At 41.5% G+C, this 27,791-nt stretch overlaps 1 protein-coding gene across 2 annotated transcripts; it reads left to right on the forward strand.

Annotated features, from left to right (window-relative positions):
* Nucleotides 1-1,403: 1,403 nt before the first annotated feature.
* Nucleotides 1,404-27,538, forward strand: C3H11orf97 (chromosome 3 C11orf97 homolog). 2 transcript variants are annotated; one of them, XM_043999212.1, is made up of 5 exons: nt 1,404-1,754; nt 8,686-8,790; nt 23,219-23,344; nt 26,193-26,232; nt 27,422-27,538. In XM_043999212.1, the coding sequence occupies exons 1-5, from the start codon at nt 1,466-1,468 to the stop codon at nt 27,459-27,461; spliced, it is 600 nt and encodes a 199-aa protein (XP_043855147.1). In that variant the 5' UTR covers nt 1,404-1,465; the 3' UTR covers nt 27,462-27,538. The 2 variants fall into 2 exon arrangements, with proteins under 2 accessions (XP_043855147.1, XP_043855148.1); XM_043999213.1 differs by lacking the exon at nt 26,193-26,232.
* Nucleotides 27,539-27,791: the final 253 nt, after the last annotated feature.

Raw genomic sequence — 27,791 nt, forward strand, 5'->3', positions numbered from 1 at the left:
CTGAGGACCTCCACCCAGTCGAAGACCAGCTCTACTCTGTATCCACCTGTCACGTCTCCATGCTCTCTCTCAACCTGCAGGTTCCATTTTCTGGGACCCTGAAGCTTGCATCACCTGTTGAGACCTCTTTCCCTTCAGCTTCCACCCTTGTGCAACCCTTTCTTGTATGTATTTGTAGACCTGTTGAAATAGTCTACATGCACTTGAGCTGTCCTCAGGTTCACGAACAAATGTATTGCTGCTCTATCAGAGCGGTCATATCAATGCATGCCACCAAAGTGTTCACAAGCATCAAGCAGACAGGTGCTCAAGAAATGCAGCAGGGCAAAGGGCTTTCCTGTCATTTGGCATAATGGCCACTTTGATAGGCTCTCCAGTTCAGTGATGTTGGCCTTAGGGGAATGGGATCCAGACACTGGTCAGTTACTCTACATTCTATATCTCCTTGTCCCTGACTTTCAGGAAGAGCCTGGGGGAGTAGAGAAATTTCACCCCAAACCTAAGAATTTGGTTTTGAACATTTAATCATAATTTATCTGCAAACACAGCACTCCTAGGAACCTAGGCAAAACCCACAATTAAATTTGTGCTTTCACTAATCACTAGGATGGGCCCTGGGATTTGATATGACCTAGAGATGCTTCTCTGAATCTCCTAGATAATCTGTAGTTCAAAATATCCTTCAATTGCTCTGGGTCAGGCCCAGATCTGGATAACTGTAACTGGAAGTAGGAAGAGATAGACACTTGGCAAAAGATCATAATCCTTTTTGTAAGTGCCTTACATTCTGGAATTCATCCATCTCCATGACCTTGACTTGACTCCAAGCTCTGTGGCTGATTCACTGTGTGACTTTGGGCAAGTCATTTCATTTCTCTAGGTCCCATAGTGCTGGATGATTTTTAAGGTCCCTTCCAGCTTTTTTCTTTGGAGCTTTGTGCATGGTTGAGTCCATGAAAACCAAAAGTCCCCAGAGAAAGTGGAGATGATGAAGAGTTGTGAGTCTTTGGGACATGCTTTATAAAAGTCTCAGTTAACAAACAAGCAATTCCTGAAGCAGACGTTCTCCTTTGAGTTTCCTCCTGGAAATCACGGTGAACAAAAATTAAGTACAGGGACTTGGAAGACAACTTTCTGGGGCGGTCTTCTAGGTTCTAGGAAGCTGAGATCTGGGTTTGCCCACAGAGTGCACCACTGGCAGGCAGAACAACCACAACGAGCACGATGCCAACACTTCTGCCGAGGCAGCCAAGCTGACTGCATACCATCCCCTTCCAGGCCCGATCCCGGGGGGTTCTCCAAGCACGCGATGGATCACGTGACGCGCCCTCTGCTCCCCTCTTCCCCCTCCCACCCTGGAAGCCCCTGTGCTCCGTTCCTTTCGCGCTCTGAGGCCGCGCTCCTGGCGGTTAAGGCGCTTCATTCCCATGGCAACCAGCGGGGCGGGGAGGATTCCTCCGTCTCCATGGCAACCGGAGACGCCTCCCGGTTTGCTCGGCTCGAGTGGTGCTGCGAGAATAGTTCAAACACCGCGGAGGTGAGGACCCTCGGAGACATGAGGGGAGCGGAGGCCGCAGTGGTGGCAGCGGCGGCGGCGGCGGCGGCCACCGTGATGCGGGACGAGGACGAAGACGAGGACGAGGACGAGGAAACGGAACGGGAGCAGCGGCCGCAGCCCCCGCAGCCATCCGGGGTCGCGTGCTCAGTCTGTGGAGAGCTGAGCAGCGGGTGTCACCCGGAGCGCGGCAAACCCTGTGAGTAGGGACCCTCCCCAGCCCCGGCGCGCCAGACCAGCCAGGGTGGGGAGGCCACGGGCCTCCCTCCCGCCCCCAAACCCGGGGGCAGTGCTTAACAGGCTCCGGAGTATGGCAAGGCTATCCCGGGATCACAAAATGTCGGAAGCTGGAAGGGTCCCTAGAGAGCATCTCCAGCATCCCCTTACTGTACAGAAAAGGAAACTGAGGCAGCCTGGTGCAGGATCCTGAAAGTACTTGGTTTGGAGTCCGAATACTTGGGAGGTGGGAAATAGAACAAGTAGCTTTTCTGCTTATAACAGGCTCAAAGGATCATAGATTTAGATCCGAAAGGATCACACATCCAGGAAGTGACAGAGCCAAGAATCTAACCCAGATTCTCTGGCTTCAGATACAGTTGGACAAGTTAAACGTCACCTCTGAACCTCAGTTTCCTTATTTGTCAAATGAGGGATTCAACTCCTTCGTCTGCCAGATCCTATCCAGCTCTAATCCCGTAAAGTATTTAACCTTCTATCCAGTCCCCAGCATGAAAGGGAAGTGGTTTGCTCACGATCACATAGTTAGGAAGTGGCACAACCAGGACTTCTAGCTTGGGTTTAAATGACACCAAGGTCAGACTCTCCTTACACCATCCCTGCAGATTTTTGGCATCTGTAACCTAGCCTTAGGGTCAGAAGCCCTACACTTGTGTTAATATTGTCAGTACTCCGACTTGATAAAGTGTCATGTTTTAGCCTTTGACCTATCTGGGCAAGGTGGTCTGCTGTCACAAACCAAGAGGTTTCCTTCCCAACTTGAAGGATTTGGCCCCAATCCAATTCGGACCTAAAAGAACATATTCTTTCTTCATCTGACAGTTATTTTGCAGCACTCACTTCTCTATAGGCAATCAGTGAATGCTTAGGAATGATAATGATGAAGCAATGGTCCAAATTGGATAACAATAAGTTTCCAGGTTTTCTAAATACTCTGCTTGATTGCCCCTCTAGAGAATCTTTCTCCCTCTGCATCCAGCATTTCTGCAACCATTCTGCCTTGGTGGCAGACCACATACTCTCCCGAGGCTTCATCAAAGAGGCAGAACAAATCACTGCATAATCACAGGAAGGCAAATCTTTGTACTTGCTAGCCCTATTATGTCTAATAATGGTTCTGCTATTAAACCACTCCATGAGATAGAGTGTGGTCCATCTAATTAGATATGAGTGAAAAATATTATGCATTTGTATCATTTAAAGTTTTCTTTGAATTATTAAATATTTTTATTTGCTACAATTGTCATACGATACTGTAAGTCCTTAGATGGAATATAAATGTTTAAATCTTTTTAACTGTTGGACAGTAGTAGGGTGTAGTGGTAGGAACTCTTGCATTTGGCCCGCAGTCTGAACTTTGCTACTTACTAGCTAGGTGATCTTGGAAAAAGTCTCCGAACTTTTTTATGTTAATGAGGGGGGGTGTTGGGGGAAGGGGAAACTCCTATCTGCCTCTTAGGATACTTCTGACAAAATGAATTAGTGTAATATAGACTTGGGAAGGTACTTCAAAAGAATTGTTATTAATTCCAGGAACAATATTATTATTGAGATTATTTTCCATGGGAGTGAAAGCTAATTCATTTTCCATTAACTTTTTCCTTAAACTTAAAAAAGTAAAAACTTTCTCCCTTCACACTTTAGTAGGTTATGCGTATTCCACAAATTAAATCAGGTTTTCAATTATATTAGTCTGTAATGAGGTGACACTTGCTGAAAAGTGGTTTTCAGCACATTTCTTCAAAAGGACAGAAAAATGTTCTTTTGAGCCTCTAGAACTGACAGAAATGAAATGAAAATGAAAATATTTTCATGTTTAATTTCAGTATCTCTCATGATATATTGAACCAAAAGTTCCAATTTTGTCTTTGTATCCTCAGCACCTAAACTGGTAGCTTGCACATAATGGTGTTGTTTGTCCTTCATTCTTTTGTTTTGGGGGTTTGTTTTTGTTTTTTTTTTTGCAGGGCAATGGGGGTTAAGTGACTTGCCCAGGGTCACACAGCTAGTAAGTGTCAAATGTCTGAGGCCGGATTTGAACTCAGGTACTCCTGAATCCAGGGCCGGTGCTTTATCCACTGCGCTACCTAGCCGCCCCCTTTGGGGTTTTTTTGTAGGGCTATGGGGGTTAAGTGACTTGCCCAGGGTCACACAGCTAGTAAGTGTCAAGTGTCTGAGGCTGGATTTGAACTCAAGTACTCTTGAATCCAGGGCTAGTGCTTTATCCACTGTGCCACCTAGCTGCCCCTTGTCCTTCATTCTTGAAGAGGACTATGACAGATGTCATGACTCCCAATGAATTGGATTTAAGTGAGGAAGGGCTGTGCAAAGTCACCAGCCTCACTTTCTCGTCCAGAGCCATCTGGGTCCTGTGGCAAGATATATTATCAGGACAACTGGAGATGGCCCCGGATGTTTAAGGCAAATGGGGTTAAGTGACTTGCCCAGGGTCACACAGATAGAAAGGTGTGAGTCTGGATTTTAATTCAGAACCTCCTAATTTCAGGGCCAGTGCTGTATACACTGCACTACCTAGCTGCCCCCTTGAACATAATAGGTGCTTAATAAATGCTTGTTGAATTGAATTGAATTCATTTCAGGTAGAATTACAATTCTCATTTCATGTAGAATTGCAATTATTACCTTGTAAGAGGTCTACAAGAAACCTGCTTTGTAAGCGGTGATACTCACCTGCAAAAGCAGTCCTGAACTCCCTCTACTTCTAGCTGTATTCTTTGCTCTTAGAATCTCAGAACCTTGAGGGCAGCTAGGTGGTGCAGTGGATAAAGCACCAGCCCTGGATTCAGGAGGACCTGAATTCAAATTCAGCTTCAGACACTTGGCATGTATTAGCTGTGTGACCCTGGGCAAGTCACTTAACCCTCATTGCCCCGACAAAAAAAAAAAAAAGAATCACAGAACCTTAGAATCAGAAGTTACTCTAGGTTAGAGGTCACCTACTTCACCACCCACTCGATACTAGTATCTATCTCTACCACCTGGAATCCTAAGACTAGAATTGGAAGGGATTGCCAAAAGGACTTCAGATGTCTTCTGCTCCATCTCCCAAGTCCTGCCAATGTCACCAAACAGTGATTGATCATGTAGCTTCTTGAAAATATCCCAGTAATTGGGGCAGCTAGGTGGTACAGTGGATAGAGCACAGGCCCTGGAGTCAGGAGTACCTGAGTTCAAATCCGACCTCGGACATTTGACACGTACCAGCTGTGTGACCCTGGGCAAGTCACTTAACCCCAATTGCCTCACCAAAAAGAAAAAGAAAGAAAGAAAAGAAAATATCCAGTAATTGAGAACATGCATTTTCCTAACCAAGCAGACCATTCAATTTCCAATCTCTAGAACTAGAAGAAAGTTTAAAGCTATGATTCTATAACAATCGTTAGGAATTGGTTTCCTTATATAGAGTCCAAACCTTCCTGTTTAACTTCTAACCAGCAGTTTTAACTTACCCCTTAGAGGCTAGAGAAAACAAGATCAGTGCCTCTTAAACATGATAGCCCTTGAAAAATATGTGATTGGGGGGGGGGGGGCTAGGTGGCACAGTGGATAAAGCACCAGCCCTGGATTCAGGAGTACCTGAGTTCAAATCTGGCCTCAGACACTTGACACTTACTAGCTGTGTGACCCTGGGCAAGTCACTTAACCCCCATTGCCCCGCAAAAAACAAAAGAAAAGAAAAGAAAAATATGTGATCACATTTTCTTCTTGAGGATAAACATCTCTTATAAAAATGAATGAGGATAAACATCTCTAGCTTTTTTCACTGATGTTTTGAATAGCACTGTTTTGAGGACTCTTACCATGCTGTTTGTATTATTCTGGAGAGGTGATAACTCATCCATTGCCTGAATTCATCCAGATGACAAAGAATTTATTTTTTATTTTTCCACTATACAATACTGCCTCTATACACTCAAAACTAAACACAGTAAGTACTCTAGTGGAGTACAGTAGGTCATAGAATCATAGAATATTAGAGTTCTTGGGACTCTAGAAATTACAGTTAGACCATGTCCAACCAGAAAAGTTAAGTGACTTTTCTAGTGTCATGTAGGTAGTGACAGAGCCTGGATTAGAATCTATGTCACCGGCCTGCCCACTGTTCTTTCTATGACATCTCCCCTTAAAATATGTACATTAGGGGGCAGCTAGGTGGTGCAGTGGATAAAGCACTGGCCCTGGATTCAGGAGGACCTGAGTTCAAATCGCTCAGACACTTGACACTAGTTGTGTGACCCTGGACAAGTCACTTAACCCTCATTGCCCCCCCCAAAAAAGGGGGGGCATTTCTGCCAAGGAGCAGCTCATGATTGTTTAAAGCTGTGGTGTAAAACTCGAATAGAAATGAGACACTACACCATACATAAGAGTCCCTCCAAGCCACAGATTGACATAGAAAAACCCCATGTTAACATTATCTATGGTCTATTGTATTTTCATTTCTGTTGTTAAATATTTCCCAATTACATTTTTTTTTCATTCAATGGCTTTCCCCTTTCTGTTTTAATGGGTGTTTGAAAGAAGAACAGATCTAAGGACTGAAGGATCAGAGATTCAGAGCAGGAGAAGACCTCAGGGCCCACCCTCACATTTAACAGAGAAGTAAACTGAAACCCAGAGTCCTGAAGGGTTTGCAGACAGTAAGCAGCCGAGGTGGGATTTGAACTGGGGTCTCGAGTCCAAGTGCAGCCCTTTCTCCAGGCCGGTGCTGCTGTGTGTTGTAGACAGAGGAGTCCTGGCCTCCATTTGTCTGGTGGGTTGTAGTGGGGAATTCCTTTCTGCCTGGTTTGGGCTGGGTGGCCACCCCTGAGGTCTTCTCCACCTGTGACTCTGAGACCCTTCCTGGCAGCCATGCCCACCCTGACCCCACACATGGGGGACTTGAACCCGAGCATGGAGGCTGGCTTTGGTGTGCAGGAGAGTGAGGACCCTGGGGCAAGCCCAGTCTCATTTCTACAGCTCCCCCAATTACATTTTAATCTGGTTCTGCCACTCACAGACTTAACACCACTGGCTTAAAGCATCACACAGTTTTCCAACTCTAACCTAGTCTGCTTTTTTCTGCCTATTTAGCTCTGCATCCAATTACTTATACAAATCAAATCATCTATTGTCTCTGACAAGAGTAAACAATACACTGAGGACTTAAAATGGTCATTAAGAAGCTGACATTCAAGATTAGTAGAGAGATAATAAGACAGCACCTAGCTATCTTATTGATGACTTCAGGTCACCAGGCCCAGAAGAACTGCATCCTAGGACATTGAAAGAATTGACAGATATGATTGCTGGACCATTGTTAGTGATCTTTGAAAGGTCTTGGAAAACAGAAGTATTGCAGAACCTGGAGTAAAGTAAATGACCCACTTTTTTAAAAAGGGAAGAGAATATAATCTGCAAACTATTGGTTAGTGAACTTGGAATCTGGAGATTTCAATGCAATTTCATTTAAGTAGAAGGTGAGACCAGCTACTATAAGTATAGGCTTAGAGGTACGGTTGAAGATTAGGGGACAGTAGAAAAAGTTTGGAGCCACGTTTGTGGAGAGTGAGAGAAGGATTTGATCAAGATTGAAAGATCATTATTCTTGGCAGACAAAAAAATATAAGCAAATTAAGTGTTAGGTAACTGCCTTCTTGGGGAAGCTAGGTGGTTCAGTGGCTAGAGCACTGGCCCTGGAGTCAAAAGGACCTGAGTTCAAATGCGAACTCAGACACTTGACACTTACTAGCTGTGTGGCCTCACCAAGAAAAAGAGAGAGAGAGAGAGAACTGCTTTCTCCATTCTCTATTATAATTTTCTTTGATCTTCTTCTTTCTCATGATACATTTCCTGAGCTGATGGAAATTCTCATATTGAAATGAAAATACATTATATGTAAGAGCTTTGAGTTATTCCCTGTAGACTATTTGACTGAAGACCAGCTGATCTCAGAAATACTCATCACCAGAAAACTGGATACCAGGCAATGAATTATTTTGCAAACTTCAACTCATGAAGACTGTCTCTACCAAGGCAAAGAGGCTGTGGTATGGAGCAGTGAGGAAAGGAATCACATTGATGAATTCCTAAATCCTAAAAATATTGAAGCATTTGAAAATAATGATAATAGTGGTAAGGTCCCTGATCCAACAGAAAAGTGATCCGATTTCACCTTCTAAAAATTAATGGTATATTAACAGATGCTACTTAATAATCCTTCTACTATGGATCCTTCTTTCTTACTGAATAAAGTTCAAACTTCTTTGCCTGGCACTGTTTCCACCCACCTTTCCAGCCTTCCATACCCTCTAGGCTTCAGACAAACTGGAGTTTTCTTCCCCAAAACAGAACTTGCACTACCCCACTTCTATTCCTTTACTGACTATTATTCCCACAGAATTATAGAATTATAGAAGTAGGGAATAGTCTTGGTAGGTTAAATATACAGCAGCAATTTTTTTTCTTTTTCTTTTTTTTCAGCAAATTATTTAAGGCTGTAGGTAATGTTCACTAACCACAATGAAAATAAGTGCCACTGTGATTATTACAATGCAAGAAATGTCTCACTTACTGAGACTCTAGGATAAACTGTCGATGTTTACATGCAGATGACACATCTTTTAAAAAATAATTTTGTGGGCAGCTAGGTGGCGCAGTGGATAGAGCACCGGCCCTGGATTCAGGAGGACCTGAGTTCAAACCTGGCCTCAAACCCTTGACACTTACTAGCTGTGTGACCCTGGGCAAGTCACTTAACCCCAATTGCCTCACCAAAAAAACAAACAAAAACAATTTTGCATTCAATGAATATGTATCATTATTGGACAGTTAAACAATATGCATTTTTGATCTACAATAGTAAATAATCCATTTTGTTAATGTCTTAATAGGGAAAAAATTCCTATATAGTGAGCCACATAAGAGAATTAAGGAAGTGCTGCAAGAAGAACTTTTTATCCAGAGAGATGAATGCCACATCAAAAATCCATCTACAGGTAACATCCATGCCTAACACTAAGCAAGTATTTAGGAATTGAAAACTAAGCTGGCCCTTAGAGGATAGTGTTTTTGCTGTGTGGGGAAAAGGGTTTTTGTTTTGTTTTGTTTCCAGAGGAAGATAATCTTCCACAATGAATAAATTTAAGTAACCAAATAAAAGCTTTTGTGTTTTAAAATGACCTATTAAGTTTTTAATTTTAAAAGTCTTTTTTTTTTCTTTTTTTCTTTTTTGTGGGGCAGTGGGGGTTAAGTGACTTGCCCAGGGTCACACAGCTAGTAAGTGTTAAGTGTCTGAGGCCGGATTTCAACTCAGGTACTCCTGACTCCAGGGCCGGTGCTCTATCCACTGTGCCACCTAGCCACCTAGCTGTCCCTTCCATAGCCATCATAAACTGCCCCATTAAGGTGTTTTTGAAACGTAAGGGGAGGGTCACTTAACCCCAGTTGCCTCGCTAAAAAAAAAAACAAAAACAAAAACAAACACCTTAATTAATAATAATTTTAAGCAGTGTTTCAATTAAATGGAAAATATGCCATATTTTTCTATCTTTTAATGAATGTGACTAAGAACATCATAATAATATAAAAAACTTCCATCATCTAAATTTGGTCAATGACATGATATACACACACTCACATATGTTTATTTATATGTTTTAGTTGGAGCTGATTGATAAATCTTATTGATAGTTCTTTAGATGACTATCCACAGATACTATATTGAAACACTGTTATTATTTGAACAACTGCATTTACATTGTTCTCCATTACTAGGTACTCAGTATAGTCTTTGATTTACAGTAGAGGTTTTTTCAATCTTAATAGTATTTTATTTTTAAATAGTATTTGTTTTTATAAGATTTTGAGTTCCAAATTTTTCTCCTCGGGGCTGCTAGGTGGTGCAGTGGATAAAGCACTGGTCCTGGAGTTAGGAGGACCTAAATTCAAATCCCTCCTCAGACACTTGACACTTACCAGCTATGTGACCCAGGGCAAGTCACTTAATCCTCATTGCCCCACAAAACAACAACAACAAACAACAACAAAAAAATTTTTTCCCTCCCCAAAACAGAAAGCAATCTGATATAGGTTATATATGTATAATCACACTAAACATATTTCCACATTAGTCATATTGTGAAAGAAGAATCAGAACAAAAGGGGAAAACCTCAAAAAAAGAAAAAAATAGAAATAGTATGGTTTAATCTGCATTCATATTCCACAGTTCTTTTTTTCTAGATGTGGAGAACATTATCCATTATAAGTCCTTTGGAATTAATTGTTGTCTTAGATCACTATATGGCTGAGAAAAACTAAGTCTTTCACAGTTGATCATTGCACAATGTTGATTTTACTGTGTACAATATTCTTCTGGTTCTGCTCACTTCAGTCAGCATCAGTCCACTTAAGTCTTTCCAGGTTTTGATTTACTGTGTTATTGTTAGCTTTGTTAGGAAAGTTATTTTTCTGTTTCTTATGTGATGTTAAAAAGTTTGTTTATACCTCTGAGTCCAAAATTTTAGTAGAAAAACAACTCTCAAATTATCGTGTAAGTCAGCAGGGAAATATTTTTCAATTTACAAAATTTCCATTTGCACACATTTTCCAAGAATACATCTATCTTCAGTTAAGTCATATCTATGATGTACACTTACTTGTTAATACCCACTAGAGGTCGCACAAAATGTGTTTTCAAAGCAACTGCAGTTTCAGGAAAATTAGGTTTGCTAGAACAGGTTATGGATGAATAAGCCTTCTATCCACTGGTTTATGGGGGCGGGGGTTAGGGTATGGGCAGGAATTGGGGTGAAGATGCTAGACAAGGAGTCAGAACAAAAAAAGCCATAACAAGGCAAAGGCCAGAAAAGGGAGAGGCTTAGAATTGAAATGGGCCAAGGCAGGATGAGCCATGAAAGCCAATAATAATTACGCTGGAGCTATGTTGATGTCGTCATTCAGTTGTGTCTGACTTTTTGATACCCCTTTCAGGGTTTTCTTGGCAATAAGACTGGAGTGATTTGCCATTTCCTTCTCCAGCTCATTTTACAGATGAGGCTAAAGGGTTAAGTGACTTGTCCAGGGTCACACAGCTAGTGTCTGAGGCCACATTTGAACTCATGAAAATGAGTCTTCTTGACTTCAGGCCCAGCGCTATATCCACTGCACCACCTAATTGCCTCAATTCAGAAAGAGCACCAGGCTGTTTAAAGAGGTGTTTTTCCATTAGTAGTTGAATGGTGATCGGTATATAAAGAATTTTATCAATTCCTTAGGTAGAATAGTTAGTTGTGTGAAAAAGTAGTAGTTTATATCTGCCCCCAGTCCAATCCAAGTTAATCCCACAAATATTTGTTAAGTGCTTGATGTGTGAACTTTGTATTTTGGATACAAAGACAAAATGAAAAATAGAAATCCTCCTGGATAATACAACACTTAAATAGCTGAGTTATACATGAGATCATGGATTTAGAACTAGAAGGAAACTTAGAGGTTATCCATTTCAACCATCTTCATTATACATATCAAGAAATGGAAAGCCAGTGACTCTTAGGGTCCCACAGATAGTGAATAGGTAGTGATATGAATCAGGCAGGTGGGGCTCTTTAGCCTTGGCAGGCAACCCACCTAGGGGAAGGAAACCCTAATTATAAACCTCTGCTGCCTTGCGGCTATACCCATATATGGGAAAGGCTTTGGGAGTTAACCCGGAGGAAAAATCAGGAGCCGGAGTTGGATGTTGGACATCACATCCCTCTGGCAACTCCTGCAGCGGCACTGGTGCCAAACTGTATTGGCTCTGCCTCTCCTTTGGATCCACCAATGTCTCGGAGAGGGAAAACCTGCTGCATGGGCAACAGCTTGTTTTCCATATTGATCCGCCCAGGCCAGCGCCCTGGAGAGGACACTCCAGCTACTCCTCATGGGGTAGATACAACACAGGATGCGGCAGTTACTGGTTATAAGTCACTCAGGAGCTGTGGCTTCCGTATCAGACTGCACAGCCACACTGTGGCCTGTGGCTCTTCAAGGCGCTGATCCATGGTCGTCCGCAACTGGTGGAGGCCTACTAGTGATATGAATGAAGGCCATTTGCCTCCACACCTGGGACTCTTTCCAGTGTCCCATAATGATCAACAGATAAGGGGTTTACAAAATGATTCCCTTAGAAGTTGTCACTTGAGCTGAACAGAGGATTCTAAGTAGCAATAAGGAGAGAATGCATTCCAAACCTAGAGGAAGGCAGGGGAAAGGCTCAGAGGTCGGATGTGGCGCTCTGAGTTTGGAGAACAGCAAGGAGGCTAGTTTGACAGGGACATAGAGTACTAGAAGGGGACTAACATGAAATAAGCCTAAAAGATAGACTTGAATCAGATTGTGATGGTCTTTAAAGGCCAAGCTAAGAAGCTTGTATTTTATCCTTGAGGAAATAAGGAGACTTCAAAGGTTCTTGGGAAGGGAATGACATATCAAGTGCGCTTTTTGGTTATTTTAGTGATTGTGTGTGGAGGATGAATTGAAGGGGAAAGAGTCTAGAAACCAAGAGTCCAATTAAATCCATGCAAGAGGTGATAAGGGCCTGAATTTGGGTGGTGGCTATGTAAGTATAGAGAAGGGGTGGATGACAGATAAATTGTGAAGGAATAATGTACCAGACTTAACAATTGGTTGGGGGTGCAGTGGATAAAGCACCGGCCCTGGATTCAGGAGGACTTGAGTTCAAATCCAGCCTCAGACACTTGACATTTACTAGCTGTGTGAACTTGGCCAAGTCACTTAACCCTCATTGCCCTGCAAAAAATAAATAAATAAATAAAACAAAAATGATTGGATTGGAGATCAGGGATTAGGAAAAGTTGAAGATGACTGAAGTAATACACCTAGGTGACTGGAAGGATTGTGGTAGTCTCAGCAAAAATAAGCAAATCTAGAGGAAAAAGAAGGGGAAAGTAATGAGTTCCATTTTGGACATATAAAGTTTGAGATGAGTGGGATGGACTTCACGTTGAACATATCCAACCAGCAGCTAGTGATGTGGTACTTGAGATTGGTATTAGACATTTAGATTTTCAAGTCATTTTGTATAGACATGATAACTGAACCAATAGGGGCTGATGAGATCAGAAAGAGAGAGGGCACAGAAGGGGAGGAAAAGAGGGCCTAGGGCAGAACTTCTGGGGACACATGCTACAAGAAGGATAAACATGGATTGTAGTCCAGCAAAGAGGGTATTTGGGGGGCTGGGGAAGAGGATGGAGGGTTTTAGAAATCTTGAAAAGGAGAGATTTGGAAAGGCAGTTGTGGGGAGTATAGTAGAGAATTAATTTGGAAGAATGAAGAGATTACTATGCTGTAGTGAAGACCAGATTGATATTAGATAATGTAAGTTTGTAGTGAGTCAGTCAACAGGACTGCATACAGGAAAAGAGAAGGCATATATAATGGAGATAAAGCAGGATTGCAATTTGACAAGACATGAATGGGCAAGGGGGGCAAGACTATGCTATGCATCCATTCATAATAATAACAAAAACCATTCATTTGTAATAGTAATTTTCATCATCCTGAAAAAGAAAAATGCAGTCTTATAATAAAATAAAAACAATAAAAATTTGAACCAGAAAGAAAGAACATGTGGGATTCCAAGAATAAGGAAGAATTCAGGGGATTTCAGTATTCCTAATAACTTCCTGAAGTTCTTCCTTCCCGAACACTTTGTTTCAATGATATAGAGCTATTAGATTTTTCAGCAGGTGGCATCAGATCTCTAACTGGCACCAGGGCCACTTTTGGCAAACTGTACCCATCTATTGAGAATCTCTCAGAGGAGGGGGCCAAAGGTCCGGAATACACTGGTGGGGGAGGGGAGAGGGGCAGTCAGGTTGCACAGTGGATAGAGCACTGGCCCTGGATTCAGGAAGACTTGAGTTCAAATCCGGCCCCAGACACAACACTTACTAGCTGTGTGACCCTGGGCAAGTCACTTAACCCTCATTGCCCCACCAAAAAAAACCCCAACAACACTGGAAGGCTCATCACCAGTCTTCAAATGCAGGCTAATTTCCTTGCTCTCATTGTATTTGCAAAGCCAAAGGATGCTGGATGCCAGGACTGCTGAGCAGGGCGGGGCATGTGCCTACATTGGTGAGGTGTGTAGTTTCTATGTCAACCAATCCTTCCTCATAAAGGAGGATCTCAGATTCTAAACAAACAGAGGATTTATGGGATAAAGGTCAAGACATCCTGTCAAGCTTCGCCTCTTTCCCCCATCTCTGACTTTTTCTCCAGGCTACCAGGAGACCTTAGAAGCACCCTCTGCTCCATCCTCTTTAGTCTAATGTCACTTTTCCTTGCCTGTTTGGCCATTTATCTTGGTGTCCAATGCTTTGTGGCTTTATTGTCTTTCCTCCTGCACCAAACCATGCTAATCATTTCTGGGTCCACAGGCCCCAATCCGCCTCACCTTTGACGGGAAGGAGGAAATGTAAGAGTAAGATGTATAATGTTCATGTTAATTGATATGATATTGATGTGGGCTGAATTAGGGTCAAAATGATGTGGGCTGAATTAGGGTCAAACTGATCGTGAGTAGTCCCAAAAGAATTACAAGACTCAGTGACTCAATTTCCAAAGTTTTATTGCAATACTGTGAGTGACCACAGAGAGAGAACCAGAATAGTGGAAAGGTATCTCTCAAATAAGGAAAGGAAAGACAGCTATATTTATAGTATGGATAAATTATCAGTCTCATTACAATAATCTCCACCTTAGGGAGGTACAGGGGAGCGCCCGTCCTAATTTGGAGTTCCTGGGGTCCTAAACCAACCCCCAAGGTGGGGGGTTCAGTGGAGGTGTGTTTTGGGGGTTTACAGTCATAAGGTGAATCTGGGGACAAATTTGGCCTTTTCTGCGCATGTCTCTTTCTGATTCCCATGGCTAGCTTCAAAACATCTTCATTTTTCATTTATTCTTAGTTTGGGTTTCTATAGTCTGTCAATGTATCATTGTTAAAGTCTAAGGTCTTTGTGGTCTACCTCCCTAAGTTCCCATTATGGGTACTAATTTCTGTGGGTAAGAGAACTTAGCATCCTGACTTGTAAGTTATCCACTAACTGGGGTCTGAATCCCTCTTAGAGCTCCTATCTGAATTAGAGCTTGGATGTTAGGTTTTTCTCTTAACCCCTTTTTTGCCTCCTACATCAACATGTTATAATGATTTTACTAATCACAATCACTGGAATTTGCTGGAGTTGCTGTATTTTCTAGGAGACTCTGACTCCAAGGCTATGATTATCAATTAGTTCCCAGGCTCTGTCCCATAGGCTCTTCTGACAAACTAACATTTTTGCTCTCTAGTAACTGCCAAGTAAACCCTGTTCCTGCTGTGCCACCCTGGTGCTGTACCCTGCTGGACAATAGCAAGCTGAAAGGCCTATGCAACGACCCAGATACAGATCACAAAATACTCCTCAATCCTGTATTGTTATCAGTTCACCTGGAGACTGCTTAGGTTCCCAGGAAATTACAGAGTGTGCAGCTTTCAGGCTTAAAGGCTTACTCCCTGCCATGGCGGAGCAAGGCCTCCTTCGCAGGAACGTGGATTTGGCTTGCAAGCTGTTTTTCTTCACTTAGACACCAAACCATTGTTTCTTTGGTTCCTGACTCTCCTGTCTCTAGCCTGCTTTGTTTCCATCCAGCCATTCACAGGACAGAGGCTGGTTCTGTTCCATTGCTATGAAGCTGTTGCCCTAAGTTTCTATATTTCTATATACAACTTTAGGGTTATAGTTATTCGCTTTTCTAAATCTCCCTCTCTCTCTCTCTCTCTCTTTTATTTTATTTATTTATTTATTTTTGGTCCTAATGTATGATTTCATGGAGGGGATTTCCTTTGTGGAAACTCCCCCTCAGTGCAGACTGGCAACTCATCTGTAATTTAAGAGTCTTATGCTTTTTATGCTTAGGCTTTTTCCCCATCAAAGTTAACTATTATGAAACTATATAAATCTTGAAAAAACAGGACTTAAATAGTCTTATCTTCCATAGTTTTAGACTGGTTTTTCTCTTATTCTATGGTCAAGTCTTCTATCATTGTCTCATTTTGGCATGGAGATGAGTCTGGGTTATCAAAGGTTATGCCAGTGGACCACAAGGTCTGGCAGATTCTGCCAAGCTGGAAAGGCCTTAGGTATGGGTCCATGATAATCTTTATGTTTATCTTGCAAGGACTAGCCTAGTGAGGTTCATCACCAGGTAGGGCACAGGGTGATAAATTGTTCTGCCATAACAACTCTCAAAGACTAGCTACCAAATCATTGAGTAGTTGCAGTGTATGCCTGTGAAGAAAATACCCCAAATGCTGGAAGCATGGAATACTGAAGAATTGAAATATTTCTCTTGCTCATAACATGTCTGGGATCTTGGTACTTTTCACAACAACTTGGAAAAGGTTGTTATTAAATCAATGAACTTTTAAAAATCTCCCAGTCAATAAGACAGACTAGTGGTAGGAGATCTAGAATAAGAGAAACGTATTCCCCTCACCCTGGCAAGCAAAGGGTTACTCAGACCTGGCAATTTGAGGAGTGGCCAGAGTTAGTATTTAGGTTGCCAAAACTAAGGCATTGGAACCCTGCCTCTGTTGAAGCTTAGGTTGCTGTGCCTTCTCTCAATCTGGCTCACAGGAATAATGGTGGTCTTCAACCCATCCTAAGACCTCAATAAACCAGCCTAGAGCCCTACATCAGGGTTCTTCCAGGAGAAGGACCAACTAACATTCTCTTCATTGTGAGCAAAACAGTCTAGGAGCTCTGTTACAAGGGTGAGAATAATCTCCTAGACAAGACTTTTAACTCCACATTTCTGCCCCCAAATTGGAAGGCCACAGAGAGAAGGTGGTACTGGATCCAGAGCTTTACTTTTTTTTCTTCAGGGCAATGAGGGTTTAGTGACTTGCCTAGGGTCACACAGCTAGTTAAGTGTCACGTGTCTAAGGCTGGATTTGAACTCAGGTCCTCTTGAATCCAGGGCCAGTGCTTTATCCACTGCGCCACCTAGCTGCCCCCCAGAGCTTTACTTCTGCCAGAATGTTCAAATACCAACTCCTCAGTCTGCCATTCAAGGCTCTTCATACCTTTCCAGTCTACTTACACTTTATTCTTCCTGCTCCCCACCACATGATCTGCCATCCCATGACACTGATCCCCACCTTGTGCCTCCTCAAAAAAGATACTGCGTCTCCTGACTGCAGGCAATTTCACTGACTGTGCTCTCCCTCCTTCACGGAATGTCTCTGCCTCTGGGCTTCCCCATCTTCCTTCAGGCCCCGGCTGAAATCCCACCTTTCTTAATCCCTCTTCTAGTGCTTTTCTTCTGTTGATTATTTCCTTTTTTAGACAATATATACATATTTTTGTACATATTTTTGTGGCATGTGGTCTATCCCATTAGACTGTGAACTCCTTGAGGGCAAAGACCGTCTTTTGCCTTTCTTTGTATCTCCAGTGCTTAGCCCAGTAGGTGGCATGTGGTAAAGGCATTTAATAAATGTTTATTGACTGACTGACTTCAGTGTACAAAGGGATAGGGGGAATAATTGGAATGACTATCAGCACAAACCATTCTTTCGAGAAAAAGACAAGGAAGACCCTTAGAGATTAAGGAACAGAACAGCCCTGAGACAAGCTGAACAGGCCTAGTGGCGTGCTGAACTCCTGACAGGGCACTGGTATCTACCCTGAATACCATCTGATACAGGGGGATGTCTGTGCACTCAATTCCCACCAGGCACATTTAGAAAGAGGCCAACTCCCTTTCCCTCCCACTAACTCTCCCCCCACCAGAAGACTTGTCTCTAAGGAACTTATCTTGCTGGTATCTTCTCCTGCCCTTCCTAGGCCTTAGATTTTGAGATCAGAGATTGTTGTTTATCTAAACTCTGTTCTCCGACCCAGCCCCTGGGACACATCTGGCACCTGACAAACTGTTGAATAAACGAATGAATGAATTTAATATATGGTACCTAAAAGACATACTTTAAAAATGTAATACTCCAATAGCCTTCTTTGTGCAAACTGATAAAAACTGAGTGCTACTCATAAAAGTATATAGTTACATCAGTATATCTGTCAAGCCAAAAAGTCTCTGAGGATAAATTTATATTACTTTTTTAAATGTTTATAAAAATCAACTAATAGATCACATTTATATTAGGGAAGTGTATTGTATACTGTTCTAAACTTTTTTTTCTACATCCGTTAGTCAATTTTCACAGTCCAGAAATGACATACAGGAGACCAAAATAGGATTTTAAGATCATACTTGTCTTTTTTACAAAATCAGATCCACTTTTCTAGAAGTCTCAGGCAGAAATACTGGGGTTTGTGACTCAGGCAATTCAGGGTATATAAGAAACATAGGACTGGCTTAGAATGGAAAGCAGAATAAAAAGAAAAGAATAGCATTTGATTCCAAGACGCAGTACAAGTATTGGATTCGTGACCCTTAACTTCCTTCTCATGCCTGTTGCCCTTCCTTTCTCAAGCTCTTCTTGAATTCACAGCGGAAAGAGCCCTGAAGTTGGGTCAGAAAACCTAGTTCATCCACTTACTAGCTGCAGATAGCTGTATAGGCAAGTCACCTGATCTCTCTGTTCTCTGGAATCTAATCTTCCACTTATTCATCTGTAACAGGGAGGTAACATTAATATTCGGACTGCCTGCCTCACTGTATTGTTGGAAGGAGAGTGCTTTGTAAATCATAAAACAGCGTGTGTGCTGTCACGATGATTGCTGAATCCTTGCCTGCTCCTGTCTCCCTCACGGTGTCTCTGATGCCTTCTTTTTGGACTGCTCACCAGCTAAAGAAACAGCTGCCCCATACGAAGGAGCATCTTTCACAACAAACTTTACCCAAAGCACTCAAGCTAAATTAGTTTTATTGTGTTAGCCATTCTCTAAACACAGCACAGAAGCACCCTATGTGGTGATTGATATCTGTGGTTAAATTATTTGTGTTATGTGCATTCCTTTGCATTTGCATTTGGACTTATTATACTTAAATATGTTCAAAGGCAGCTAGTGTAACTGAGTCTTAAAAGAACACAGGTGAATTAAACTGGACTGCAAATGTGTTCTCTTTTTTTTTGTAGGTTTTTTTGGGGGGACAGGGCAATGAGGGTTAAGTGACTTGCCCAGGGTCACACAGCTTGGTAAGTGTGAAGTGTCTGAGGCCAGATTTGAACTCAGGTCCTCCTGAATCCAGGGCCAGTACTCTATCCACTGTGCCACCTAGCTGCCCCCTGCAAATGTGTTCTAATGAACCTTAAGTACCTTAACATTTTAGGTTGTGCAAAGCACCTTGCTTACTTCTGAGGAGATACAAAGATGAAAACAGTCCTGCTTACTAAAGCTTAGACATAGTCCCATCGATGTTGGACTTTAAAGAGCCTCAAAGGCCCTCTAGTCCAAATACTTGGTTTTATAGATGAGGAAACCAAGACCTTCAAGTTGCCCAGTATAATACAGATGATGTCAGAGGTAGGATTTGAACTCAGATTCCCCTGACTCCAGGACTGATGCCCTTTTTTTCTTTTTAATGAGGCAATTGGGATTAAGTGACTTGCCCAGGGTCACACTGCTAGTAAGTGTTAAGTGTCTGAGGCCGAATTTGAACTCAGGTCCTCCTGACTCCAGGGCTGGTGCTCTATCCACTGCGCCACCTAGCTGCCCCCCGATGCCCTTTCTGTTGTACCATGCTATGTACATAGTTCTGTCCTATACTTTTAAAACTGATCCTACATTCCTTCATGCTGTGTAGAGCTAACCCGAATCTGTTATTTCATTACTCCTAGCATTAGGAAGCTAGGTAACATAGTAGATAGAGAGAGCCCTGGTCTTTGAGTCAGGGAGACCAGAGTTCAAATCCATCCTTAGACACTACCTGTGTGACCCTAGGCAAGTCACTTAACCCAGTTTGCCTCAGTTTCCTCATCTGTAAAATGAGCTGGGGAAAAGAATGGCAAACCATTCCAGTATTTTTGCCCCAAAAAACCCAAATGTGGTTATGAAGAGTTGGGCATGACTGAAACAATTTAGGAAGCTAGCCCTGGGCCTGGAGTCAGGAAGACTCATCTTCCTGAGTTTAAATCTGGCTTCAGACACTTACTAGACGTGTGACACTGGGCAAGTCACTTAATCCTGCTCTCCTTGGTCTCCTCAACTACAAAATAAGGATAATAATGGTACTGAACTCTCAGGGTTGTTGTGCAGATCAAATGTATGCACTATAAAATTGCTAGCCTACCTAGGCTAGCTTCCCACTTTAACCTAATCCTAATTTCTTTTGTTGTTCCCAACGTCTAAACAATGGGCCCTTAATAAATGTTTGTGGGTTTAATTGGCTGAATTCGGAGGTCCATTATATAAAAGGTGGTGATCAGCAATTTTCTACCTCTTGGCTGGATAGAAGAAAAGGAAATTGGCTTGAATTGTAGAAGGAGATTTAGATTAGATATAAAGAACAATTTACATATTGTAAACTCTTTACAAGAAAGAGGCTGTGGAGTCACTTTCCTAGAAGCCACTTTTTTAAAAAGAATAAACATGGGGGCCGGCTAGGTGGCACAGTGGATAGAGCACCGGCCCTGGAGTCAAGAGTACCTGAGTTCAAATCCGGCCTCAAACACTTAACACTTACTAGCTGTGTGACCCTGGGCAAGTCACTTAACCCCAATTGCCTCACTAAAAAAAATAATAATAATAAAAAAGAAAAGAAAAGAAAAAGAATAAACACCTGCCTTGTTAAATGGCTAAGGGTGGATTCTGCTTGGAAATACTCCATTTAGAAGTCAGGGAATGAATGAAAAAATCAAGTTCAGTTTTGTGAAAACAACACACTCGGCTCAGTCCACTGCTTGTGTCTAAGTGGTTGAGGGATGTCAGTGACTGGATACAGTCGTTTATAATGATAACTACATTTTCATAGTGCTTTACAGTTGACAAAATATTTTGCCCACAACTCTGTGAGGTAGACAATAGCTGTAACTATTATCTTCATTTTACAACTGGGCTCAGAGAAATTAAGTGATTTAATCCAAGTCCCATAGCTGTGAGGTGATGTATTATGTGGAGCCACCTCGCTTTCTTTTTAGTTAACCCCAGTGGCTCCCTATTACCTCTAGGGTCAAATACAAGCATTCACACCTAGGCTCCATCCTACCTTTCCAGCTGTGCTAGCCATTACTCCCTTTCACTCCCCTCAACTTTCTGCCAAACTTGTCTTCTTGCCCTTGCTGTTCTTCACTCACACATCACTCCTGCCTCAGTTCCTGTGCATTGCCTGGTACCCATGCCAAGAATGCATCCCCCTCCTCACCTCTGCCTCCAAGAATCCTTAGCTTCCTTCAAAGCTCAACTCTGATGCCGTTTCTTACATCAGTTCTTCTGAATCCCCCACCTTCACCTTCCCCATTACCTTGTACATTTTTGATCTATACTTATCTATGTCCATGCAGTCTGCTGCAATCAAATTTAAGCTCCTGTGGCCAGAAGCGATTTCTTTATTTCTTTGTATTACCCAGCACCTGGCAGGGTGTCTAGCCCATCAGAGGTGCTTAATAAATAAACGACTGATTGATGATGAAACATTCTTGGCACATTTTAAAGACCATGGGGAGCATGGTGACTGCCTTGGCCCTATGGGGAATATTTACTTAGCATTGTAATCATTAGCCACAGAAACAAGACAAACAGCTCCTCATGTTTCTTTGGATGTGCCCATAGCTCCCTGCTTTCCACAAAGGTGGAGTGTTCTGGACTCCCCATAAGTCCTTTTTGACTTTAAGACTTTCTTTCTTTCTTTTCTTTTCTTTTCTTTTTCTTTCTTTTTCTTTCTTTTTCTTTTTTTTGGTGAGGCAATTGGGGTTAAGTGACTTGCCCAGGGTCACACAGCTAGTAAGTGCCTGACTTTAAGACTTTCAAGACAGCTGCTCCTTGGAAATGGTACCAGGTCCACGAACAGATTATTAAATTCTCTTTACTGAATTGCAGCTCTTCACTAGACCTGTGAGGTTTACATATTAATTTGTGCTTGTATCTGTATATATTTTAGACACTGCTTTTCAAAAATGCTTGCTACAATTTTTTTAAAGTATAGGCTGAGAGCTATCCATAAGACCTAGAGTTTTCTTAAGGATTTGTGAAGATTCTTGGATTCATTGGAAAACTGGACCTGGTCACCTCTGGCCAGATAACTCATTTTTGCAAATTATCACTTTGCAAATCCTGCTTCCAGGAATTAAATCAGTGGGCAGCTAGGTGGTGCAGTGGATAGAGCACCGGCCCTGGAATCAGGAGTACCTGAATTCAAATCCAGCCTCAGATGTTTGACACTTACTAGCTGTGTGACCCTGGGCAAGTCACTTAACCCCAATTGCCTCCCCCACCCAAAAAAGGAATTAAATCAATCAGAGAAGGTTGACTGAATGAAATAATTCCCAAAATTACCTCCTAGAATTCTATGCTAAAGTCAGATGAAGGTCACAGAAATTTGAATTTTGAGGTAATTCTGTTGAACACATGATATGCTCTGCCTGAGGTTTCACTTAATATAACCTAATGATATTAGATATGCCAGTCTACATAGTTATTGCTCCAGAACTACAATTTCATTGGTGGAAGGAACTTCTAGTGAGTTAACTGTCTTCATCAAAGCAGATGAGAAACTATACTCCTAGAGAGCTACCAAGCACCAAGAGGCTGTGTCATGCCCAGGGTTACAAAACACTAAGTCTCAGGGGCAAGCCTGGAACCCAGGTATTTCTGACTCTTAAGACAGTTTGCTCTCTTCTGTCTATTACTCCATACTTCCCGCTGCTCAATAACATTTAACCAAGTTTTATACTTATATGTTTTTACTCTAATTTTTATCCAGATCTACTTATAGGCAAGTGAAATTAACTAATATTTTTGAAAATACTTAGTAAGATGATTAATATGGTAATGTTTCACATAATTGCACATGTATAACCTATAGCTGGTTGCTTGCCACCTCAAGGAGGGGGAAGGGGAAGAAGGGAGGGAATGAGAGAGGGATAGAATTTGGAACTCAAAACTTCAAATAAATAAATAAGTTAATTAATTAATTAACAAGCAGACAAATGAATAAATGAATGAATAAATAAATAAATGGATGATTGGATGGATGAATAAATGAGAATACTTAATAAGAACTTGTTAAATAAAAATAATCTTATTTGCTTGCTTTAACAAAGAGACCAAATTAATTTTGTAACAAACTAAAGAATTATCTAAATATAGTAAGAGGTGGTAGTAGTGGTGGTGGTCATTGAATTATTTAGGCTGGAAAACAAAACAAACAGAGCAACAACTCATTTTATTGTTCTTTTTTTTTTTTAATATTGACAGTGGCTCTAGAAGGTATCTGGAGCATTAAAAGGAATTTCTCCATGGGAAGCTTGAAGCCAGGATCACAGAATAAAAACAGTTTACTTCCACAACCCAAATACTACTCCAGACACGGAGGAATAAGAAGTAAGATATACATGATCTAGCTCAAAAGAGAGAAGGCCTGTTTGATTATGAACTAATGTTATATGCTGTATTAGGACAGTTTTGAATCAGTTTTCCCTCTTTGATTATTTCCCTTAATTAAAAAGTATTTAGTGGGGCAGCTAGGTGGCACAGTGGATAGAGCACCGGCCCTGGATTCAGGAGGACCTGAGTTCAAATCTGGCCTCAGACACTTAACACTTACTAGCTGTGTGACCCTGGGCAAGTCACTTAACCTCAATTGCCTCACTAAAAAAAAAAGTATTTAGTGCCATCTCTTAATTTGGTGTTCAGAATATAGCACAGTTCACCTGTTTAACATCTTGGTGCAATAAATGTAATTCCTTATTTTCTTTCAAATGGGCTTTTTGGAAGACAGCATCAGGACCCTAGCAAAGGAAGAGAGGCCCCATATTCACTTTCCTCTAGATTGCTACATACTTATCTATGATCATACAACCCAGTGGGAACAGGGATAGAAAGTACAGTGTAGAAGGTAGTAGGGGCAGAAAGGAAATAACCATCACTGGACCATCAAAGTGTGGGCAATATATTGTGCTGCAGTGAAGGCAATCAGAGAAGTGCGGAGATTACTGGACCAAGGGTAGAAGTCTTCTTCTGGCAGTGAAGTTGAGGCGGTATCTTACTCATCCCTGACTCTCCTAGCCAAGGTTCAGGTGGCTGTAGGAGAGGCAAGAGAGAGACAGAATTTCGAATCCAAGCACAGCTCTAGGGTCAGGCAAAGGCACGTGCTGGGAACACAGGCAGGGAGGGGTCCGGCCCCACGGAGATGTGAGGCCAGAAAATGTATCTGTTACTAGGGAATGAAGCCATACGGGGTACTCAAATGCTAACTGAGCCCTAAACAGTTAAGAGATCTGAGGTATCTAGACAAAGGAGGCTAGGGAGGATCAGCAAAGGCATAAATGGAATGGTAGGTCAGACCTCTTCTACTTTAAGTGTTGGTTTCACAGTCAGGAAGAACTGAGTTCTAATCCCAACTCTGCCACATAGTACTTCTGTGTTAGGGGCAATATCCTAACGCTTTCTCCTCCCCTCCCCCCAGCACAAGATAGGCTAATTTTTACTTTAAAATTCCTGGCTCATAAGACTAAAGGCTTAGGATGATGACATTATTTCCAGAGTACAAAGCTACTAGGAGATGGAGGAATACTCTAATGCTTGACTAGTGGATCATGAGAGTCAGCTCAGTTTCACTAAGCTGACAGTATGCCTATCCTTGTTGAATAGACTTCTTGGTGCAGTTTAGTAAATCTCTCTTTTTTTTTTTTTTTGGTGAGACATTTGGGGTTAAGTGACTTGCCCAGGGTCACTCAGCTAGTAAGTGTCAAGTGTCTGAGGTCAGATTTGAACTTAAGTCCTCCTGAATCCAGGGCCCGTGCTCTATCCACTGCACCACCTAGCTGCCCCAGTAAATCTCTTTTTCTTAACTGTTGGATGATCTACAGTGGCTCATTTTATTCCACTATCAAACCTAAGAGGACTAGCCTAGGTCAGGCCCAGCCCAGACCTTGAGCAATTCAATTAACTTTGGGGGGGATAAATTACTCAGTAAAATAAAAGGGGGGCAGCTAGGCAGTGCAGTGGATAGAGCACTGGCCCAGGAATCAGGAAGACCTGAGGAAGACCTCAAATCTGGCCTCAGACACTTAATAGATGTGTGAACCTGAGAACCTGAGCAAGTCACTTAACCCTATTTGCCTCCTAAAAAAATAAAAGGATTGGATGCCAACGTCTCTTCTAGCTCTAAATTTCTAATCATATGACAGGTATCTAATCAAGTAGACAGTTATTATCCAGGAAGCCCATTGGCAAGTAGAAGGGACCCAGCCTGGCCTTTTGGATCAAGAAAGAGCTCTTCATGGATTCATGAAGACCTAGGATACCAGGCAGAATACCCTATCACTGAGTGGATTTGGACTTTTTCACCAATAAACATGAAAGGAAATTAATTACTAGTGATCTAAGGTATAGAGCAAGATCCAAAAAACTGATTAAATTTTGAAAGTAGGGTTAAATAGGGTTAAAGGCAGGGGATCTAGAGCCTGGGGTACAGAGGTCCAAGCAGAACTGACCTAATGCTGAGCTGGGGAGTTTACTGGCCCAAAGTTTCTTGCATCTCTCCTTGGTCCCAGAATCTAGAGGATTATGGAGCTCACATGGAAATAAAATAACCTCACTTCCAGGGCTACAGAAATGCAGGGGTAAGGATTCTAGGTTAACTCTTCCTTCAAGAAAATTCCTGAGGGGCAGCTAGGTGGTGCAGTGGATAAAGCACTGGCCTTGGATTCAGGAGAACCTGAGTTCAAATCCGGCTTGAGACACTTGACACTTACTAGCTGTGTGACCTGGGGCAAGTCACTTAACCCTCATTGCCCAGAAAAAAAGAAAAAAGAAAATTCCTGAGATGAAAAAAAAAAAGATATCCATATGTAGATTCAGCTACTATTTTTTGCCTGGATCTTTGATATATCAACAATCGCTTACTTACTATCCTTCCTTAATTTGGTATGTTCCATTTTGCAGTATGCAAAGTGTTAGTTCAAAGTCTTAGAAAAAATTAATTTTTAGATGAATAATTTTCTTTGATAAATTCTTTATGAATTATTTGTGTAAACAAACTAGCAGAAAAGCATTCAATATGTAAACAACTCAGTTTATTATGTTTGTGTCTTTATAAACAAATTTAAAAGTGATCTTATATTAATCACAATAACATTAATTGGTATCCTTATCCCTGCCATCCAAAACACAAATGAACTTTTTCTACAAATACCATGACTATACCAAATGTGTAATTCATTTTCAGTGGTAACGGGGAACAAGAGAAGGCTAAAATCCACAGAAATGTAAGACCCTCATTTTGGTAAATGGATTTTATCAACTTGCTATGTGCTCACTATTTTACCTATACTGCTATGAAAACTCCTTCCTACAGTTTTTAAATTTTTTTCTTTAACCAAAGCTGTCAAATAGACTTGAATTGAGATAAATTATCAATATAGTCTGTCTAGTACAAGTAAGAGGAGGAATAGCCAATAGGAGCCAAGAACTTCAGCCTTTGAATTACCAGAAGTCTTTTTCATGTGTAGAACCTTGGCATTAAAAGTAAGGTTTCCCCCCTACTACTATTGTGGTTGAGATTTTGCTTAGATTTAAAATCTTTAGCAGGCAGCTAAAAATGCAAGGGCCATTGAGTTTATATGGTAAAGTTTAGATAGGCAACAAACTACCTTTTATTGGAATCTTATCTTTCTGCTACTCACCTGTTCTATTGTTTGGTCTTTTGCACCAAAAAGAAAGGTTTATGATATAGTTCTTGAAACATGCATCATACACCTTGTTTCTTTTTTTCCCCCCAATTTTAAATAATTTTATTCTCCAGGACAAGAATTGCATTTCCACTCGTTTACATTACTGATAAAGTGCAATGTTGTTCACTCCTCTGCCTCTGCTCACATTCAGGTATTCAGAATGCTCAGATTTATGCAGTAGCTTAAATGTTAACTTTTAAACTGCTACTGCCTTGGCTACAAATTTGAGTCCTTCAATTTTTGGAAAGCTGTGGGGAATGCTCTTTCTTCTGGTGAGTTTAGTCAACCTCTTCAATGGTGGGTCCAGAAGAAGCACCTCCAGATGGGGCCACTCCACCCCATGGGAACCCACCTGGCATGCCTCCTGGCATGCCCCCTGCATTCTGGTACAGCTTGGCAATGATGGGGTTACACCTTATTTCTTAACTAGAATAATTTAGAACCATTGTAGCATAAGTATAGCTTTTAAACATATTTGGATTATCAAATGAAAACTACTTGCCTCCAATTGGCTTTTATTATTAGGTTCTTTTTATTATACACAGATTAATTCACAAGGTGATAAGATTGCTCATTAAGATTGGTTTCCCTGGTCTAACTTGATCAAATGAGCTTTTATTCGTTAAGAATAAAAATAAGAATTGCCTCAAAATGTGATGGAGAAAATTTGTTGCATCTCTCCAAGCAAGATATTTACTTATTTATTCATGTTTCTTTCCTGTAGGATAAGTAACTCTCTTCCATTGAGAAGTCACTTCTCTTGATGTCCCAAGAGCTAAGAAGAAATCTAAGTACATACCCCAGTCTATTTAAGAAGTAAAATAAAGTGTTTTAGTCTATATTTTTCTTGTTGGCAGTCATTTCTGTCTTTCCTCTAAACATTCCAGTTTCATGACGGGGCCCAGCCTGGATCCACCATGATGAGGAACTGTAAGAGAACTTTAGTGAAGGAAACATTAGTTCCTTTTGAATTTAAGTCAGGATGGGTAGGAATTATGCATTTATTCATTAGCCCTTTGCATACAGATTATCGCATGAAGTTTACAAATTGATAGTGAAAATAAGACTTCTGTTCAGAAAATATAAATGAATAT

The sequence above is a fragment of the Dromiciops gliroides genome, chromosome 3 (assembly GCF_019393635.1).
Source record: "Dromiciops gliroides isolate mDroGli1 chromosome 3, mDroGli1.pri, whole genome shotgun sequence".
Classification (NCBI taxonomy): domain Eukaryota; kingdom Metazoa; phylum Chordata; class Mammalia; order Microbiotheria; family Microbiotheriidae; genus Dromiciops; species Dromiciops gliroides.